Source organism: Triturus cristatus, chromosome 5_1 (assembly GCF_964204655.1).
Source record: "Triturus cristatus chromosome 5_1, aTriCri1.1, whole genome shotgun sequence".
Taxonomy (NCBI): Eukaryota; Metazoa; Chordata; class Amphibia; order Caudata; family Salamandridae; genus Triturus; species Triturus cristatus.
The window spans coordinates 767,232,110-767,247,568 of NC_140587.1; the positions used below are offsets into that span (position 1 = coordinate 767,232,110).

General features: G+C 47.8%; 1 protein-coding gene across 2 annotated transcripts in view; it reads left to right on the plus strand.

Moving 5' to 3' along the window:
• The window catches only part of OSBPL1A (oxysterol binding protein like 1A), a 1,951,189-nt gene that overhangs the window by 464,232 nt on the left and 1,471,498 nt on the right, over positions 1-15,459 (plus strand). For both annotated transcript variants that reach the window (XM_085605749.1, XM_085605748.1), the window contains exon 11: positions 11,172-11,235. In XM_085605749.1, coding sequence (XP_085461875.1) covers positions 11,172-11,235 — 64 coding nt within the window. The remainder of the gene's footprint in view (positions 1-11,171; positions 11,236-15,459) is intronic.

Consider the following 15,459-nt stretch of genomic DNA (forward strand, 5'->3'; position numbering starts at 1 on the left):
GGGGGGGGGGGCGGCGGGGGGAGACGGCACACTGGATCGGGACTGAGGGGGTGATGTTGGGCTTCACTCTGGACAAAAATGTTGCCACTCTCGATTAAGCATCTGTCTGTATAATTTCCCCTCCTATGGAGGTTGTGTGGGGTCTCTTGGGGGTTCTCCCTCCTCCTCTGGGGGCTTAGCTAGTTTTTATTATATATATGGGGCGACAGGCACACTGCACGTTGGGGGGGCTGTTCGGGCTCATGCAGGGGTGCAGGGAGGGGGGAGTTTTGTTGGGGTGGGTGGGTAGGGATGGGGGGGTGTTGTTCGTTTTCACCACAAGGCAAAAGTATCATTGTGCTAGCTCTATAGTGCTCTCGGGGGGACGAATGGTGGCTCTTGTCTATGATGGGGGGTAGGGAACTAACTCTTTTGTCCTGGAACGTGAATGGACTGGGGGACAGGATTAAACGTGGGGTGGTCCTGCAGTTCTTGAAGCGAATCTCGCCCGATGTAGTTTTTCTGCAGGAGACACACCTCATTGGCAACTCCTTCTGCGCCATGAATCGGCGTGGCTATCGCCTGGTGGCCCATTCGGGCTTTACGTCTGGCTCAAGGGGTGTGGGCATCATGGTTAAGAACTCGCTTCCGCTGGAGATTGATGAGGTGCTCCATGACGACAGGGGACGTTACGCGGTCTTGGTGGGAAGGATGGAGGGCAAAGTGGTGGTTTTTGTGTCAGTATACGTCCCACCGGGGCTACAGTCGACTACCTTTGCGGACCTGGGGCGCCTCCTCCTTGGCCTTCCGGGGGGGATTCTGGTGGTGGGGGGGGATTTCAATGCGGTGGTTTCCGGGACTGTGGATCGTCACCCCCCTAGGGACCTCCCCCGGGCCCAAGCGTGGCTCTCTGGTCTATTGGACACTTTGGGATTGGTGGATTGCTGGCGTTTAAAACATCCCACGCAGTTACAGTATACCTTCCATTCGGGGGCCCATGGTAGTCTCTCACGACTAGATTATGTCCTGGTCCCGGCGGCCTATGTTGGGAGGGTGGGAGAGGTGCGCCATTTGGCACGGGGTATCTCGGACCATTCCCCGCTCCTGTTACACCTGGACCTTTTTCCGAGGGGTGAGGGTAGGGTGGTCCCGATCAATCCCTGGTACTTGCGCGACCCCACTATTCGCGCTGAATTGATTAAATCCCTCCAGCGCTACTTTGACAAGAATGTGGGGTCCGTGCCTTCGGCTGTCTCACTGTGGGAGGCATTCAAGACAGTACTACGAGGAGAGGCCCTGTCCCTCATTTCCCACACCCGGAGGCGCGAGCGGGAGGAGGTGACCCGGGTGGAAGCTGAGATAGTCGAGTTGGAGGGTAATCTAGAAAGTGGGGTGACAGATGCCGTATTGCATGTCCTGCAACTCAAGCAAGCGGCCTATAGGGCCCTCGTCACGGAGGCAGCCAGGGGCCTCAGTAGAGAGCAACAGGGGAGATTGTATGATGTGGGTGATAAGGCTGGTAAATTGATTGCGTGGCTGGACAAAAAGGAGAGAGCGAGTCGTGTAGTCCCGCTGATTGAGAAAACAGACGGTGTGTGTGTTACTGAGCCGGAAGAAATTGTCTCCTGCTTCGCGGACTATTTCCGTGGGGTGTATTCCCCGGTGTCTTCCTGCTCTGAAGAGGACTCCCGTACCCTGCTCAGGGATATCGCGCTGCCTTCCCTTTCGGAGGAGGACAGAGTGTCGTTGGACGCCGCCCCAACCTCCGACGAAATCGCCCTCGCCATACGTTCGGTCGCTTCCGGCAAGGCCATGGGTCCTAATGGTCTCCCCATCGAGTTGTACAAATTGAGACCGGATACGCTGGCACCACATCTCCGATCGATGTTCCTGGAAGCCCATTCGGTGGGCTCCCTCCCGCTGGACCAGTGTCTGGCTACAATCGTGGTTATCCACAAGGAGGGGAGACCTCGGGACCGGGTTACATCCTATCGGCCCATTTCGCTACTGAACGCGGAGCCTAAAATTCTCGCCAAGGTCCTGGCCAATCGGCTGGTCGGCGTGGTGGGCGAACTGGTTCACCAGGATCAGTCCGGCTTTATTCCCCATCGTAACACAGCTCTTAACTTGCGGCGTTTGCATGGGGTGCTTGCACGTGTTCAGTACATACGGGAGCCGGCCATTTTGGCATCCCTGGACGCCACCATGGCGTTTGATACGCTTGAATGGCCATACATCTGGGCGATGCTTGCGAAGTTTGGCTTTGGCGCAGGGTTCATCAGTTGGGTCAAATTGCTGTATTCGGGCCCATTGGCGCAGGTGGTGGTGAACGGTAGAGTATCGGCTCCGTTTGAGCTGGGCCGGGGCACGCGGTAGGGCTGCCCCTTATCGCCGCTCCTTTTTGCGCTTGCCTTGGAGCCCCTGGCAGAGTGGCTGCGGTGGGAGCCTTCCATCCGTGGTCTCCGTTGGACCCCCGAGCATGAGGACCGCGTATCCCTATACGCCGATGACATCCTCTTGTACCTAGCTTCCCCACGTAACTCACTTATAGTACTGGTTGATGTTTTGCATTCATTTGGTCGTAACTCCGGCCTTGTCATCAACTGGGCTAAATCGTGCGTGTATGTTCTCTCTGGGGAGGCGCCCATTCTCCCGCGGGGCTGTCCGATCCAGATCGCCCCGCAGGGATTTCGGTACCTGGGTGTCTTCATTACTCTTGACCCGGAGGCCCGGTATGATCGGAACTTGCTTCCCCCCCTCCAGCGCCTGAAGGAAGATGTCACGCGCTGGCGGCGCTTGCCGCTCTCGCCGCTCGGCCGGGCGGCATTGTTTAAGATGATGTCTCTGCCGCGCTTCCTCTACGCTTTGCAGAATACTATGGACCCCGTCCCAGCGCGCTACTTCCGTGAGGTGGAGAGTTTGCAGCGCCGCCTGTTCTGGGACGGGAGGCCGCGTATCGCCCTGGCGAAGCTGACGCTCCCATGGTATGACGGCGGGATTGCCCTCCCGGATATCAAACGATACTATTGGGCCTCCCAGCTGGCTGCGATTAATCACGGCCTGTATGGGCCCGCTTTGAACCCGGCATTCGAAATGGATAAGATGCTACTCCCGGGTGGGGACTATAATCGAGCGCTCTACTCCAGCACGCCCGACGCTCGGCTGACCGGCCCCACGCGTGTCATGGTGCGAGTGTGGCACGCGGCTAATGTGGCGATGGGGTGGAAGGATCGTCTGACCCGGGCGTCACCACTATACGCGTCCGAGCAGTTGGGCTCCCTGTGGACCTCGAAGGGCTTCGAGAAGTGGGACATGATAGGCATTAGCAAGGTGGGGGATCTCTGGACGAGGGGAGGATTTAAAACGTTCGAGATGCTGCAGACGGAGTTCCACTTGCATGGCAGGGAGTACTTTCGGTATTTGCAGATCCGTCATGCACTGGGCTCCGTCTTCCCGGACGTTGCATCCATCCCGGAGTGTTCCCCCCTTGAGGATAGAGTGCTGGATGGACACGTTCCGGACAGCACGATCTCACTGATCTACAAAAAACTGATCAATGACCGCACGGGATTGCTGATTGCCCTTCGTGAGGCTTGGGTTGCCGATGGACTGGAGCTGGACGACGAGGACTGGACCCTTATGGTGGCCTCCCCGAAAGAGGTGGCCATACCGGCCCGCCTTCGCTTCGTCCAGCTCAAGATACTCCACAGAGTCTACATGACGGGGCCGAGGCTTCTGCGTATGGGCTATGCTGTGGACGGGTTGTGTAAGCGTGGGTGTGGCGCTTTGGGGACCTTTCTGCATATATTGTGGGAATGCCCGGAGGTGGAGCGATTCTGGCGTGGTGTGCATGAGGTCCTGCGTGTGGTTACGCATGTGGTGCTGCTACCCGAAGCGAGGAGATGCCTGTTGAATGTGTGGGAACCTACCGACTACTCGGCGCCACAGACGTGGGTGACTTTGGGATATATGGTGGCCAAGCGTGATATTGCTCAACTGTGGGGATCTCAGAGGTCCCCGACTGTCTCGGCCTGGAAGGAACATATGGATTGGTGCATGTTTCGGGAAAAGGTGGTGTATGTTGCGAGAGGTAAGCCTGGGACATGGGTGAAAGTCTGGGGCCCCTGGAACGCCTACCGCGGGGGAATCTGTACTCCACCGTTATTGCCCGATCCGTCGCCTGCCCCATCCCCGTAGCCGACCCATCTTCCCTGTTCCGGGCACTGAGTTTTATCCAGCCCTAATCCTGATCTCTTCCCCTTCTTGATACTCCTATGGATTGGTAGGGTCCCCCTCTCAGGGGAGCACATGCTGCTATTTCTGATTGTAGATTGCCTTGTGGTTTTTGTTTTTTCTGGTTGTTATTTCAGTTTAAAATGAAACCGTACAGTGGGGTCCGGATGGTGTGGCTATCAACGCTGCTAACTCCTGTGCATCTTCCTTAGCCGCAACGCGCGCTCTACAATGTGTATCATATGCCTTTTTTGTTTACTAGCGGCCGGCCGGAAGGTTGTAGGCCCATCTTTGTATATTTTTTGAGTTTTGTAATAAACGGTTTCAAAAAAAAAAACTCTCTTCAAACCTGCACTGGCTCCCCGTCGACAAAAGAATCTCCTTCAAGCTCCTGATCCACGCACACATGGCACTCCACAAAACAGGCCCAGCCTATCTCAACAGCCGACTCTCCTTCTATGTACCCAACAGCAAACTCTGCTCCGCTAACCACGCCCTGGCCACGGTCCCACGCATCTGGAGAACTTTTTCCGGAGGCAGATCCTTTTCCCATCACGCCGCCAAGACCTGGAACACCCTCCCCCTCCACCTATGTCAAACCGAAGACCTGCTGACCTTCAGGAGACAACTCAAGACCTGGCTCTTCGACCACTAACAGCTCCCCACCCCCCCACCCCCACCCCAAGCGCCTTGAAACCCGCCTGGGTATGTAGTGCGCTTTACAAGTTACCATGATTGATTGATTGATTCAATCTGATAGACATCTAGCTGCAGATTCCTTATTTTAGAATCCTCCACAAGCGCCAGACTGGATTCAGAAATCTTCTCAGCAGTACTTCCGTGTGTTGATAGAAGGCTCCGAGCAACTCCGCAGCAATGTCTTCTCTGGAGTGTGACATCAACGTAGTCCATATAAGCCCTCCCGGACGGGCTGACGTCAGGTCCTTCTATTACGTGCTAAAATGCGGATCCGGGCTGCAGTTCCTCTGACGGTGTGTCTGTTCTAGGAGAGGTTCCTGCAGGCGTCATTCACCTTCGACATACAGATAGAAGTTTAAGCACCGGCAGTCAAAGTCGTGGCGCCTCACGCCTTCGTCCCCTACCACTGATCCCCACCCTTCTGTTGAAGGGCCGAGGCATGAGTCCGCCCACATTTTACCACCTATCCTGGGGCCTGGGTGTCTTTGACCCATATGCAACAATATTCTAAATCTCTACTTGCTGTTCTTGTGTCATCACCTCCCTCTGGATTGCCCTTGGGCCCCAAGGAAGTGCATGAGGTTGTGCCTATGACTTTGTCTGCAGGTTCTCCCTCGGTTTTAGGTTGGCTCTTGTGTCTGACACCTCAGTGGTGCTGGTGCACAGCCCATCGCAGCTCCCACATTTTTCTCCTGCTTCTGGTCTGTTGACTCCAATGTCGGCGTCGAGCTCTTGTCTGCTGGATCCCATAGTGGTGCCGCCTGCGTTCCTTCCGACGTAGAAGCGTTGCCTTCGCGCTGTCTACCAGCTTCGGTCAGGGTGTCGGATGCATTGCCTATGGCGCCGACTGTCCCAGATTTTTCCCCTCTGGGTTTTCCTTCTGATGACCATGGCTGTGGAAGTACTACAGATGGAGTGGTGTGTCCCTCTCTAATTCCGGACATGGTACCCCCCCTCATACAATTTAGCTGGTTACTTGACTTGGGTGACGCCAGTAGCTTAAAATCTTCGCCAGCCTCCTGTCGCTTGTTTGGCTACGGAGGCTAGTTCTGCACTGGCGGACATGCTCAATCGAGTTTTGGTTGCCCTGGATTAGCACCTTCCTTTGGTTGAATTGTCAACTGACCCCATGATTGGTGTTCTACACCCTGCACAGTCTAATGTTGAGCCAGTACTTTCTTTTAGTGACTTTCTTTTCGATATACTGTTGGGTGCTTGGAGTAATCCTGAAACAGGGCTCCCTGTGGATCGCTCTATTTCTCACAGGCATCGCCCAGCCCTGGGGATCCCTCTTGTCTACTTAGACATCCTTCTACTAAAAGCTTTGTGGTTCAGGCAGCTTTAGCCATGCAAAATATTGATATTCTTCCCCCTGTCCCTCTGGAAAGGGAGGCCAGGAAATTTGATGCTTCTGTTAGAGATATTTTCTCTTGTAGCGCTTCTCTGCACTCTCTAAACTTTTCTTGTGTGCTTGCCCTCTTCTCCCACACCTTGTGGAACACCTCTTGCCCTCCCTTCTGGAGGAAGCCTGGAATGCTCTTGCTCCCCTGGTACAAGATGGACAGCAAGCTGCCTCACTTAGCATCCACTTCCATTGTTCTACGTCAGCGCGCATGGTTGCACACTTCCAGGTTTTTGGAGGCTGTGCAAACTGCTTTGATTGACATGCCTTTTGATGGCACTTCTCTTTTTTGTGCTTACACCAACTCGCTTTATGCCGATTGAGGGATAGTCATGGTGGTGCGGAGTCTTAACTCTGTTGTTGTACTAAGGTCATTGGAGACAGTTGTTTTCCTTTGTTTTAACTTTATTCCGCCTTTATATGACGGTGTTCTTCTCTCCCCTCCAGAGATGCAACCGGTGTGGTGTTCCTGCTTTCTGCATAAACTTTGTGTCATTTATGCTGTCGGTGACCGGTTTAGTTTCCAGTCATCTAAAACCTATCTTACTTTGCAGTCTCCTGGGAGTCTGTTCTTTGGCTTCTTTTGCCTCTTAAACTTTCCTACCTGAGTACTTATTATGTGGCAGGTATTCTGTTCATGCTGTGTGATTGCACTAATAGCCTTGTTCTCTGTTTTTGGGGACCTTATTTTGTGTGCCTTGGAGGCTCTTTTGTGAGCTGCTTATGCACTTAGTACCCCTTATAGGGACTTTGCCTCCTTCTTTTCTCTGCACTTATGTCCATATGGGCTATGCTTGTACCGCAGGCAGACAACCTTTTTGTTCTAATTTGCTTTCTTTTCGCTCTTCGGCCCTTTTCGGTGTGGCTCTTCTCTTTGCTTTGTTTTACTCTCTGGAATTAATGGATTTCTCATGTTGTGTTCCTATTGGTTCAGGCCGGTGTCCCCCAAATGCAGCTTTATAGTGCTCCTGAGACTATTGGTCTCAAGCAGTCTGGTGTTCTTGTACCTGTTTTATACACATCTACCATGCACCCGTGGGTGGCTGCTGTGCCTGCTGTTCTTTTTGGTTCTCTTCACCTGGGACACCAGTCCCCTTGATTGTTTAGATTCTTGCCTGATGTTATTTCACAAGAGACTGGGTTTCCCTTTCTTTCCTGTATCTTTCCTCCCGCCACTCCCGCCTTCGCAGTGTCCCATTTTCAATGGGAGAGGTTACATTTCACCCCCTTCTTTTCTGGGGGTATTTCTTTGCTTTTTCTTGGGACATTTCCTATCTTTTCTCATGTTTCCATGAAACATTAGTCATGTTTCTTACTTGTTTCTCCTACTTCCATAAGTTGGACAATGTGTGATTGTCATAATCCGCTATCTGTTGTCCTGAGTTTCCCCAACTCTTCGTTTTACCCTGGCAGTCGTCGCCTTTTTTTTTTTATTGTGGACTCCCACCTGCATTTTATTATTTGCTTCTCCTGCTACTGCCTGCCGGCACCCTTCCTCAGTTGGTGGCATCGGTTCTTGGACAGTTACACATGTTTTCCTGTGGTATTGTGTTGTGGTTTCCCAGCTTGTTTTTCTTTTTCTACCTCAGTTACTATCGTGACCTCTTCTTTACGATAGTACGATTCATTTTCTCTGTCCTTCATTGGTTACCCCTGTTCTTGCAGTGTTCCTTCACTTCTCTTCCTGCTCACTGGCAGAGGACCTGGGTTACATTCGGAGGAGTGGATATACTTTTGCTGTACTCTGTATAACTTGTGTGTCTATTGGAATTTCTATGTTTTTAATCTGCAGATTGATCCTTGTATACTTTTATATTTGGATGTCTCTGCATGTATATGCCTATCTCTTGAATGGATTGTTGTATGTGTGTGTTCGCACATATGGCCGTTTGGCCTTCTATGCGGTGTGGGTCACTGCATTTTTCCTATATCTTCTTGGTGTCTTGGTTTAATCTTCTTGGTTGCCCTTGTCCGTTTCCTTCCTTCTCTTTAATGAGCATCTCTGTTACATTATTTCAGAGGATGCCTTGTATATCTATGAAGGTTCTTCGTGTAAGAGCGGTTTCTTTTTACCGTTCTTAGTTTTCTAGTGATGCCCTTAAGCATTCATTGTTCTCTTTTCTTCATTATCTTTGGAGGCCCCCTTTTTCCGAAATCGACTTCTCAGGCTAATTTCCTTGACGATCAGTGGGCGCTCTTATTCGTTGGATGTGCGCGGTGCAGCTAAGCTCGCTGTGTTTTCTCTTTCCATTGGGTTTGAGCCTGGACTCTATGCACTATTGTCCTTGGTCCCTTCTGATCCCCCGATCATGGGTTGCATCCCTTTTTGAGGCTGCCTCCTTTGCTGGTTCTATACCGTGTGTCTCACAGTCTTGTTTCTTTCTACTCCCTATGGGCTTTGCATAGTCCTTCTTGGAGATCAGCCCTTCGGTGAACAGCTTGCTTCACCTATCATTTTTCGAATAGGCTGGTCCCTTCTGTCGTTTGGACCTGCTTCTCCTCTTTGGGGATCTTTGAGGTTGGTTCACAGCCCCTCCTCCAGGGATAGTATTGGTTGGGTATCTGATTCCAAGGTGAGGAATCTCTATCAGACGGACGAGTTTCTTGCCTTCGGTAACGCCTTATCTGGTAAAGACAGGATCTAGCCGCAGATTCCTTATGGACCCATCCATCCTCCCTGCTTTGCAAACTACGGGCCCAGTGGTCTCCTAGATCCCCTCTTTTCATTCTACTGTGGTTCTTTCTATCTGTACTTGTTGATACACAATTTTTCCATTTTTGGCACACTGTTCCCTGAGACTGCTTCTCTAAGTGGCTACGCGTTGTTGGCGCGGAAATGGTCATAAAGAAACTGATGTCAGTACGTTGGTGGAGGCCTTTTATAGACTCCGTTGACATCACATTCCAGCGACGACGTCGCTGTGGAGTCGCTCAACGCCCTCTACCGACACGCAGAGGTACTGCTGAGAATTTCTGGATCCAGGCTGGCGCCTGGGAAGGATGATAAGAAAAGGAATTTGCAGCTAGATCTTGTCTCTAGTAGTAGTGCAAAGAGTGCACAGTCCTTTCTATTTATACTAATTACATATGAATATGTCCTTACTAGTCCCATTATTTTATTTACATTTTATGTTTGTGGCCAATACAAAAGAGTATGTAAAAGTACATAAAAGATTAAAGCCATTTTAATGATGGGATCGGAGGTCCCCTGAGAGTGCCCCCACATTGTGAGGCAAGTCGCTGTGGTCTAGAAACAGGCAGTCACTTTGGTACTCCGCAAGGCTCCCTCTGCGGTAGCTCTCCCTCTCCAATGGCTACGGGGATTTCAGAGCATTCAGACATCTATGGATATCTCGAAATGGTATGAGGGAGGATGCATATCTGCAGAGGATCTGTACCCCAATGGAAGCTTTCTGACTTTCTATGAGGCTTGCTTTTAGGTACCAGCAGGGCATTTCTTACAGTATGCCAAAATCTCACGTACAGTCCGTGAGATATGGGCCACCTTCCCGGAGGAGCCACAGGAATCGCACATATTGGCAACACTGTTAGACCCCGGTTCTAGTAGGGCCCTGATATCGTGTATATACAAATCCCTGAAGGAAGACCGTTCTGCAGATTTATTGGTAGACAGGGGAAAATGGGATGACGACTTACCCTTTCCTTTGACAGACAGGGAATAAAATAGAGCTCTGGAACAGGTGGCTGAAGCAACAAGTAGTCCCGGATTAAAGCTTATCCACTTCCATTTGCATCGCACGTACCTGACCCCACAACGCCTTGCGCGGTCACTCCAGGGCTAGTCTCATCCTGTCCTTGATGCGGCAGGGACCCTGCCACATTCCTTCATATGACATGGACTTGCATACGATTGCAGCAGTATTGGGACCACGTGGTACAGACTCTCCATTCGGTTACAACGCTGTGAATAGAAGTCACTAAAAAGCAGTGCCTGTTGGGCGTATTCCCAACTCCGAAGAAGGGGACACGTATAAGGCTTACATTTGCACTGTTAGGCTTGGTTCTAGCAAAAAGACAAACTGCAATACATTGGATCCGTTCAGCACCCCCTGCACTAGATAAATGGCGTTCAGATATGCGTGAATGGGGTGTCGAAAATGCTGAAAGGGATCTGACTGAATGGGGACAGATGCTAATAGAAATGTCCTTGACGATAGCCCAGAGCCAAGACGTCTCTGCACCCACACAATCGCTCACCCATGACATGTTGACACCTAGCAAAGATCGTGCTACTGCCTCCTCCATACCTATACCATATTAACATTGCCAGTTCACCTGTCAATCCAGATAACAAGTGTTATTACTGCTGTCTGTTGCTAGGAAGGGAATCTTGTTGCTGTTTTATTGCGTCTCTATTAGGTTTGATATATATATAAATATGTTAAAATACATTACAATGTACAGTATACCATGAGGAGTTTGGAGCCGATGACGGTTAGCATGGACATTATTGTCACAAAAGTAGGGCAGTTTTCCATGTAAAATGTATTTGCTACATGTCAAAAATATGATGCGATGCAATGTTACTAATAATAACAGGTAAAAAAAAAAAAATTAAATCCTAAATGCTACTTTAGGATATTCAAAATGCCTTTGTGAATATAGTATATATTTAAGGAACGGCTCTAGCCATGAAAGCAACAAAGCATACTACTGGGCAGTAAGTCTCTTGCAAGTCACATCAGAGTTTTGTGTCTTTGATAAATGGTCAACCTCATTTTTCTACCTGATCATAAATCTTCTCTTTGACCTGCAAATAGATTTGGAATACTTATCACATATATGATTTACCTCTTCCTTTATAATTAACGAATGCGATGGTGAATTTCTGTTGTAGGTCTGATGCATTGAAACATGATAAACGTCAAGGCTGCAAGCATCTTACCCAAGCGGTTTGCAAGGTAAGCATCGTCTCTTACTTCTACTTTGCAATTTGTACATATGAGAATATTAATCTTTAACCTAGTTTGAAAAACAACTGTTCTTCTTTCTAGCATGCATTCGGTCTGGCAGAGAATTAGTTCTTCACTAATTCTCTGAATATTTTGAATGAATTGCTACCCAGGTGTGAAACAGACAAAACTACCTTAAGCTATAGAAGAGTAGCAGTGATCCTTCCCGATAGTGTAAAAAAAAGCTGAAATTACAAGCTTAACGTTTTAGCATGTGATCACTTGATGGTTGGTAAATATGGTAAACGTAATGACTCACGTGATGACTCATACTACAGTCACTTTAGTTTTAGGAAATTCTTAACATGACCTTTGGTTCCAGAGAATCATCCTAATAGGTGGTGTTGATCTGTGGTACATGTGTAAGACCTCAATATAGCTACAAAGCCGATAGAGAATCTTTTGCACAAATATTGACTCCCCTTACTAAAAATATATAATATTTGAATAAAAGCAACCTTTAAAACATTTTCAATTAGTTGCATTCAGATTGTTTATTTCTTTTATGTACATTACACTTCAGAAATTAACATTAAAACATCTTCCGATATAAATGGTGTCAAAACCTTCCGATGCTGTAGCTAAAAAAAAAGCTTGTGTTTTAGACTTCTGTTTTTTAGTCCAACACAGGGAACCAACCAAGGTCCCGAAGGGCTATAGAAAGCCTCTTTCTACATAAATCACTACAATTTAAACACATTTTATGTAAATAAATATATCTTGTGGATGTCCAAAATGTTTGGCATAGCTCTGGCCCTCTTGTTTTATTGCAATGCACCTTACTTGATATACAGATGACCATAAATTGAAAATTAGGTTCGCACGTTTTCTTATTTTGGGCAAGTCGTCAAAATGTAGCTGCATATGTACTGGAGTATCAAAGTCACTAAACACAAAACATTTTCTCTGGTGGTAGCTTTTCCTACATATGTTCATTTTCTAATCAGGAAAATTCTGTTCTAAACAATAATTCTGTCCTCAGGGCTATATTTGCTATCTCGTTTGCATAGATGTCTTAGGCCAAGTGTGATTAATATAAAAATGGTTAACTGCTTCATTCCATATTTATTTTTGGTCACTAGTCTAAAATAGTTTAAATTCATGGAGCTTTTGATGTTAATCTTAGTTTACATCGCTTTCTGATGTCAATCTTAGTTTACATCGCTTTTTTCACTCGCCCAATTAAATCTCATACACGCAAAACTGAACATTCAGAGGATCTGTTTTTTAGCCCCATAAATTGATGAATCTCACCATCCTTTTAAATCACAAACTTATCCTTGCTGCTTCAGCTGCCGGATAAGTATCAACTTGACCCTGAAGAAAGTCTGAGTTTCTCTTAAATATTGTGTATCCTGCAACGTACACCTTTTTCAAATCCGATTGCTCTTCTATTTTCTTATTCCACAGGTATTTGTCAAACCTGAACTTATAATAGCGGTACAAAAGGGGGTGGTGATGGACGGAGCATCAGAACCAATCAAACACTCACACCCAGTCAACAGATCTGGGTTTGATCCATCACCGTTCTTTAGCCCACTCTGCCACCCCAGTTCAGACATGGCCATATGCAAATCAGTCTGACCCTGTGCCTCATGGGAACAGTCCAGCCCGAACTGCCAAGCCATGCCTTCCCTGGACCGGAAACAAGCTTCCTAGGACCGGTTTCTGGCATTTCAGCCGTCTTCAGCCAGGCTTGCTTGAATCCAGTTGCAAAGTGAGCAAGGGACTCCCGTCTGAGCATACCCTGCCTTATGGCGAACAAAGCGGTACAAAAGGGGGGCTTTGAACTTGTAATAGAGCATCATCATGTAAGCAAATCTATGCTGATGTTTTGGTTGTACCACTGAGAATGAATAAAGCAAAAATATATTCAGATAGGACAGCTTTGAGTTAGTTTACCGTAAGAGAACCTGTCTAAATTTGGAACAGGTTGAAACAAAATCTCCTGAGGACCAGACTTGTGTTAGACTAGGCCCTTTCTCCAGGGTCATCCCCCAAACCTTTTGCATTCACTGCTCCTAATTTTGATGAATTCATTTTTATTCACCTTATGACCCTGTGCACTTTAGCACCCTTAGCCAATGCTAAAGTGCTTGTGCTCTCTCTTTTAAATATGGTAAAATTGGCTTACACCCAATTGGCACATCAAATGTACATTTATGTCCCTAGTAAAGTGGAATTAGATGTACCCAAAGCCTTTAAATTAAATGCTACTATTAGACCTGCAGCACTTATTGTGCCACCCACTTAAGTAGCACTTTAATAATGTCTCAGGCATGCAAGTGCCGGATGTGTGTGCTGTTTTAAACTGCAATTTCAACCTGGCAAAATTAACCTTTTGTCAGGCCTGCACTTTCTTTTTTAAAGCCGTATTTAAGTCAACTCTACCATAAGCCTTAAACCGCTAACAGGGCAGGGTGGAGTGTATTTAAAAAGTTGGTCATAGGTTTTTAAGTTTTACATGTCTTGGTAGTGAAAAACTCTTAAATTTGTTTACCACTATTGCAAGGCATACCTCTCCCATAGGATAACATTGGGTTACCTTATTACATTAAATAAGTGATGGCTTTTGGTTAGATGCCAGTAGGAATGGCATGTTTGGTGTCTCAGGTATTGTTATTTAAAACCCTCTGTAATGCTAAAGTCAGATTTTAAATCTCAATTCTAAAAATGCTACCTTTAGAATGTTCCTAGAAAGGGTTAAGGTACTAGTGAGATAACAGGTCAGTGGAATATGCTCCAATGGGACAAACAGTACATGTGATATTTATCACATGCACTGTTTATCTTTTGTCTTTCAGGTCAGTTGGATTATCAAGGTAGATTCATGCTTTGTGTCACATGTTGTGACGGATTACGAGAAATTCAAATACACTTGAACTAATCAGTTGCGCAGTAGTGTAGGTTGCATTTTCTCCAGTCCTGGCGAATTGCCAAAAGACCCTTTGGGCTACAAGAGGCAAGAAACCTGTTGACCACACTCTTTAGAACCCAACCACGTCCGCTCCCTATGATCATTGAATCCCATACAAGCACCACTATACGTTTTAATTAGGGTAGTAAGCTACACAAATCAAGTTTACTCAAACCTATCATCCCTACACCTATTTTAAGTCTTTTTCACCACACCACATATACGTCATACCCCACATACCCACACTTCATCCATCGGCAAAATCAAAGATCTACTGCAAAGAACCTCTTCTCGGAAGCCCGTTGGGCATTGCAGCGCCGGCCCGACGAGGAGCATGCCCAGATGATGAAGCATGACGCCTTTCGGGATTTGTGAGGGCACTTGCTCCTATTGGAGCATATTCCACTGACCTGTTATCTCATTGGTACCGTAATCCTTTCTAGGAACTGCACACTCCTATATTTCAGATACTGTCTAAAGGAGCACGTGTGCTGGACCTGTCCAAAAGCCCCAGGTTCTCTTATTTAAACTACTTGTAGAAAGTTGTCATTTTCTTGCCCTAAACATTAGGTGCCTGTGTCCTGGGTCACATGACTGAGAATAGTTGGCAGTTGGCCTTTGTGCATTCGTCCCCAACAGTCGGACTAAGGGGAACTAGCTGTAGTCAGGATGGGCCATCCTGGCCCAGTTGGTGGGGGTCACCGCCGTCATCTATCACACTTGCACTTTAAAGGCACTGGTCAAGCTCGCACACAAGGGACTTCACAGAAGCCTGTGGTGCCCCTAGACGGACTGGAACCAAGGCAGAAATTCCAGCCACCTCTAGAAGCTTCTCCCACTTCAAAGGAGTCACCAAGTATAACCAGCATTGGGAAAGCCAATAGGTCTTGCCTTTGTGACCCACTGGCTTTGGCAATTTGTTTTGGGCATGTCGGATAGCATGCTTTTGGAAACATAGTGAAAAAGAAAGCAGAAAAAATATAGTATACGCCTTCTGACAGCTGGTTTCTAACGAGTCATAAACTGTGAGGCAGTCATGTGGTTAAGTGGAAAAGGGGGTGGATGGACTATTAGAGGCATTTAAGTCATTAACTCACATACTTAGCAACCACTTCAACTGAAGGAAGTGCAACAAATATTTAGATATGTATTGTGTACTCAAACCTATTTGCATTCTGAGAATATTTTAAAATATGTATGGAGTCAGTTTCCCCGGGGCTGGCAGAGTTGCTGTCTCTGGTTCAAACCCACCCTGT